The 5,419-nt window shown below is 65.7% G+C and overlaps 1 protein-coding gene across 4 annotated transcripts; it reads right to left on the reverse strand.

Moving 5' to 3' along the window:
- Positions 1-253: 253 nt before the first annotated feature.
- Positions 254-2,948, reverse strand: LIMD2 (LIM domain containing 2). Of its 4 annotated transcripts, none has more exons than XM_027568098.2 (5): positions 2,822-2,948; positions 1,673-1,767; positions 1,461-1,505; positions 1,239-1,378; positions 254-1,163 (listed from the first exon to the last, which is right to left on the reverse strand). In XM_027568098.2, exons 2-5 carry the CDS (start codon positions 1,712-1,714, stop codon positions 1,004-1,006), a joined length of 387 nt encoding a protein of 128 aa, XP_027423899.1. In that variant the 5' UTR covers positions 1,715-1,767; positions 2,822-2,948; the 3' UTR covers positions 254-1,003. The 4 variants fall into 4 exon arrangements, with proteins under 4 accessions (XP_027423899.1, XP_027423897.1, XP_027423898.1 ...); XM_027568096.2 differs by lacking the exon at positions 2,822-2,948 and adding an exon at positions 2,551-2,689 and having other exon boundaries at positions 1,673-1,814; XM_027568097.2 differs by lacking the exon at positions 2,822-2,948 and adding an exon at positions 2,551-2,684.
- Between the last annotated feature and the right edge of the window lie 2,471 nt (positions 2,949-5,419).

Consider the following 5,419-nt stretch of genomic DNA (forward strand, 5'->3'; position numbering starts at 1 on the left):
TGGAGTTTCAGTTCTAAAACCACTCTGGGTATGACAGCATGGAGGCCTGGCTGTTGAAAAAGGAGCACCCCCTCTTTTTCTCAGGCTCGTGTCATTTCCCTGATACCTATCACCAGCCCCATCCCCCACCCCAATCAAGGCCAGGAATGCTCTGGGTTGACCATGTCCCCTGTCACCTCTGCATGAGAAGTCTGCATCCTTCCTGCCACAAAGATCCCCCCGCCCCAGCCCCATCAGGCCACATAATACAGAGTCAGAAGCTGTTAAAACATGTTTAAAAACAGGGTTGATCACAACAGTCAGAACCGGCAGCAACGGGAGAAGAGGAGAGGAGCGTGGCCCACACCAGCCCCCAGCCAGTCCCTGGCTCTCAGCCTGGCGGGTGCTTGAGCTTCCGCTTCTTGACTCCGGCGGTGCAAGATGGGTCCCAAGCCCCACTGGGCATGCCCTGCCTCGCTTTCGGGGGAGGGCAGGGCTAATCCACTTCCCCCTCCCCTGCCCAGGGCCTTGGTGGGCATTCTGTGAGGCCCAGCGAGGGCACGCCGGCTCTCCTTCCTCCGGTTTCCATGGCTCAGGACCAGGCTAAGGGCAGAGGTAGATGGAGAGACATGGGGTCCCCAGAGGGCCCCAGGTGGCAGTGAGGGAGCTTGGGACCCTGAGGGGGCATGGTGACTCCTTGCTGGAGAAAAGGCACCTAGATAGGGAAGCTGGGCTTGGGGGCCTCCCAGGGGGCCAGGGGGTGAGGTGGGGTAGGCTGAAAGAAGTAGGAAGCAGGGTGGTGAGCAAACCCCAATCCTGGTTCCCAAACCACCCCCCCCCCCCAGGGAGAATGAAGGAATCCTGGAGCAGAGCCCTGCCCCCCTAATCCTCTGCCTGAGCAAGATGGCCCTTTCCCTGTCCCACCCCGTCCCCCAACCCAAGCCCAGGTCCAATCTCTTTCCCACCCTTCCCACTGCCCCTCTCCAGGCCGCCTTCTACAGAGACAGTGGACGGCGGCAGGGCCTCAGGCTGTCTTCGTGCCGGAGTTCACCTCCTTGTGGGCCCAGAGCTCCTTATGCTGCTTCCGGCCGAAGCCCTCATCGTAGTTGCCTTTGCTCTTAAACAGCTGCTGAAAGTGGGGTTTGCAGTAAAATTCCCCGTGCAGTGCCGCATAGCTGCCCAGGCTGCAGAAGCAGAACAACTGTGGTCAGGTCAGGTCAGGGCTAGCAGGCGAGGGCAGGGGCAGGGCAAGGGCGCACCTCAGCTTGGTGTGACAGTGCTTGCAACAGAAGCAAGAGTTGTGGAAAATGAGCTTGTCGGCCACCAGCCGCTCCATGGGATACACAGTCTTCTGGCAGGCGGCACAGCTCTCCTTCACCTGGGCCCGAAGGCTGAAGGACTGTCCCGGGGAGAGAGTCAGCCAGGGGCCTGGCCCATGCCCGTCCCTTCTCCCCCCCAACACTCCACTCTCAGGGCCCTACCTTGGAGCGCTGGACAGTGCTGCTGCCACCGCTGCCTTTGGCTTCCTAAGGGAGAGGGCCAGTCAAGGCCGGGTCAGAGGGATGCCCCCAGACCATTGCTGCGGTCACCAGCCCAGATCCCAGGGGCGTGGGGCGGGGCGGGGCCCTCACCCCTTAACCCCCAGGCCCGACGCCTGCGTGAGAGGAGCCCTCCCGCCCCGCTGATCACCTACATGAGAGGGGGTGGCCTGGGCGGCTTCTGCAGCCTGGAACATGGCTCGGTGGGGGTGATGGAGGCCCCAGGTGGAGACGCGGCACCCGCTGGGTTCTGCAAGGGGAAGTCGGTCGGTCGGGCCCCACAAGCGCTTCCCCAGCCTGCAGGGGGGGGTGGGAGTGTTTACAGGCAGGGGGCTAGGGGGCTGCGGTTGGGACTTTCCCTAAGTCATTTCCTGTTGCTCTGGGTCTTGCCACTTCCGCCCCTCACCCACCTCCCCCTTCGCCCGCCCGCCCCCCACGCTGCTCCCCAAGGGACAGGGGTCCCTGAGTGGAACCATGTGTCGGGGGGAGGACAGAGTTAGCCGGGAACGGCCGGGGGAGGGGGCGCCGCGCAGCCGCCGTGAGCGTCCCGAGGCCCGGTACCCCGCCTGGATGAGCGGAGGTCAGGGGCGGGTGGGCCGGGCGGGGCCTCGGTGAGAATCCGCTGGCCCGGCCTGACCCCGGCCCGACGCTGCCGAGGCCGCGGGCGCCCCCCCCCCCCCGCCCCCAGCTCGGCCGGCCCAGTCCCTGGACAGCGCTCCCGGGCTGCGCCGCCTGCCCCGCCCGGCCGAGCCACCGCCCGCGCGCCCCGCTTCTCCGCCCCGGGGCCCGCGAGGACGGGACCCCAGACCCGGGACCCCCGTCGACACAGCCAGGAGGATTCAGCTCCGTCCCCGCTGGGAGGCCCTCCCGGGAGGGCGGCCGCTGGCCTCGGGGCCCCGGGCGAGAGCGACGGGCGGAGGCGCTGGGCGTCGGGACCCCGCGGGCGGCGGCCCTCGCGCCCGCACCCCCACCTCGGAGCCCGGGTTTGCGAGACGGATGCAGGCCCCCTCCCCGGCCCGCCCGCGGGTCTCACCGGGGCCCCGGCCTGGGCCGCGGGGCGGGGGGTTGGTCTCCGGGGGGGCGCCTCAGGTGCGAGGAGGGCGCGGAAGCGAGCTGCCGCCGCTGCCAGTGGTCCCCGAGCGGCCGCCACCGCCACCGCCACCGCCTTATCGCGGCGCCGCCCCCGCCGGCCCCCGCCCCGCGCCCGCCCATTGGCTCCGCCGCGCCCGGAGCCGCCTCCGGGGCCCCGGCGCCGCCGCCGACCCCCTCTGCGCTTTGTCTTTCCCTCGCTCTCCGTCACTTGCCTTTGTCTGCCCCCCGCCCCGACCCTGCGCTCCGGGCACTCGCACCATCCCCGCGGACCCGGCGCTCGCCGGCCTCGGGAAATCGGCAGCCCCGTCGGCCCGCTCGGGACCGAGGCAGAGACCGGAGCGGGAGGGTACCGCACGCCTCAGGGCGCAGACGAGGTCAGGGAGACGCCTAGGATCCCGGGACAAATGGCGCTCCCGGCGACGCCCCTGAGGCGGGAAAAGATCACCGGGGTGCTCCTGGGCCTTTCGCTGCCTCAGTTTCCCTCGGTTGGCCCTCGTGCCCGCCCGGCGCTCCGTGGGCCCTGCGGTTTGACAGACCCCGCGGGGGCGGCCCCGTCCGGGATCCCACGCCCCCTCCGGCCGCGGAGTCCTCCCGCCGCCAGAGGCCGCCCCCGCCCGGCCGCCGGAGGAAGGAGGCAGCGGCGGCCGGCACGCGGTCACGCCACGCGAGGCTGTGAGGCCCGGCGTCCCCGTGTACTGTCCCGTTGGGCCGCCGGCTCACCGCGCGCGGGTCTGCAAGAGGGGTCCGGCGGGACCACCACCCCTCGGCGCCTTCTCCTGCGACCCCATAGACAAAGGCCCGGGAGGCGCCGAAGCCCGCCGTCCTAAAGCGTTTCTGTGGCGGGTCTTTGTGGCCTTAGTCACCACCCCCCACCACCCCCCGGTTCCTGCAGGCGGGCACTGCTGCCTTTGAGAAATTGAGGGTACTCCCTTCGGGGAAAGAGATTGCCATCCTTCAAACAAGCAAATCTCGGCGCACCCTAACCCCATTTAACACAGGGAGAGAGGCCTGAAGATCCCAAGTGCCTGGTTCCAAGTAACAAAGCTAGAGCAGCAGGGCTGGCGCCGGAGGCCAAGAAGCCCCCTGCACCCGGCTCCTTCCTCCCGGCCCCTCTGGCCCAGGGGCTGTCCTGGCCAGCACAGCGCACGACAGGTGGACAGTCGGAGGCGCACAGGACGCAGGTGACCGACACCCACTGGTGGGGGTAGAGCCTCAGCTGCGCTGCGCACGTGGGGCAGCGGCTTCCCGGAGTCACCTTCGCTGGGAGACCCGGGTCTCGTTAGCCGCAGGGACCGCTGGGCTCTGCCTGAGGTCTGGCTGGAAGCCGTTCCACCAAACACAGCCCTAAACAGAGCTTGTTCCCACACTGGGGCAGGAATAGAACTAGTGGCTCCAGAGCACGGCCCACACACGTGTCAGGGAACAGAACAAATCCCCCTGCCTGGCGGGGGAGGGAGCGAGGTGGCAGGCTGCCCCTGCCCCCAGCTGTGTTCCCTCAGCTCCCTGAGGGCTCGCAGGCCACGCTGTGCTTTTTCTCCCCAGTCTCCTGCCCCGCTCTAGAGGAAGATTTATGTTTGGGTAGAGCTGCAGGCCCAGGGCTCCCTGGCTGGCTGGGTGGGTGGGTGGGAGGCTGGGTGTGTGTGTGTGTGTGTGTGTGTGTGTGACACTTCTGAAATTGTTTATGTGCATCTTTCCTGGCAGTGTGCACAGCAGTCACCAGATTCTCAAAGGCAGATGCAGTGATGCAGGAAGGCGTGGCCCTCCCCCGGCCCAGGAACAGCCTGCAGGACGACTGTCTGGACCCCTGGGCCCAGAGGCCCCCTCCCCTGCCCAGGACGGCCCTGCAGGGGCACCTGCGGGCAGCCCCCCCAGAAGCAGCAGCTTGGGTGCAGAGGATGAACGGACAGCAAGGTGAAGAAAGCAGTTCAGAAGGAAAGAAAACAGGCTGATCATGGTGTTGAGAAAAGGGAACTTGAGGTTTAAAGAAGAGATGAGCTGGGCAGGGGTAAGGAGCGGGTTGGAAACAAAGGTGACCTGGCCTTCCCACTCCGCCTCGGGGTGGGTGTCCATTCTCTTCACCTCATCCCCTGTGATTGCCCAAAGGAAGAGCATTTTTATTTTTCATTTTTAAACTGGTGTTAAAATTTCGGAGGGAAGGGAAAGTGAGAGCATTTGAGGGTTCATAGCAGCTTCAGGGAAGAGGGAGGGGCACTTCCTTAATCTGACATGTTTAGTGCCTGAGCGAGAGGAGGGCCTCCCCACTGAGGGACCGGCAGGTGGGAAGGTGCCAGGTTGATGCCCATGCAGACTGGGAAGCACCATGGAGACCCAAGTCAGAGTCACCCTCTTGCCCAGCCTTGCTGGCCGCCAGCCAGGATGACAGAGAGGGGACAGAGGTCTGGTTCTTAGGTTACCTGATCTTTGGGTGTCAGTTCCAGGGGTAAGGAGATACTGCAAGTCATGTTCCAGAAGAAAACCCTCCACCTCCTTTCCTGCCAAACACGAGCCTCTTCTCCCTGGACTCCGAGTGGCCCGGAAGTTGTCCTGCCAAAGGGCTAGTCTTCAGCACCTAGACCTTTCCAGCCCCAAAGTGGTTTGATCGATGGCCACAGGCTAAAATGACTAGTCTCACATTTTTGGATGGTGGGGAGACAGATCTATTATGTGTGTTGTGAGGCTCTCTAATGAAAGCGGTCTCGGCCAGGCTTCCGCATGCGCTCGTGGGGCCACTCTGGGATGGCAGAACGTGGGGCTGGGTGACTCCTGTCTGAGCCTGTACGGCCAGCACATAGTAATGACACTCTCCAACG

Source organism: Zalophus californianus, chromosome 16 (genome assembly GCF_009762305.2).
Source record: "Zalophus californianus isolate mZalCal1 chromosome 16, mZalCal1.pri.v2, whole genome shotgun sequence".
Taxonomy (NCBI): Eukaryota; Metazoa; Chordata; class Mammalia; order Carnivora; family Otariidae; genus Zalophus; species Zalophus californianus.

Coding starts and splice junctions, on each gene's coding strand:
- LIMD2 (XM_027568098.2), bottom strand. CDS start 1,714: ATGTTCCAGGCTGCAGAAGCCGCCCAGGCCACCCCCTCTCAT. Junction 1,506..1,672: donor CCCAGGCCACCCCCTCTCAT/GTAGGTGATCAG, acceptor CCTCTCCCTTAG/GAAGCCAAAGGCAGCGGTGG. Junction 1,164..1,238: donor CACTGTCACACCAAGCTGAG/GTGCGCCCTTGC, acceptor CTGCTTCTGCAG/CCTGGGCAGCTATGCGGCAC.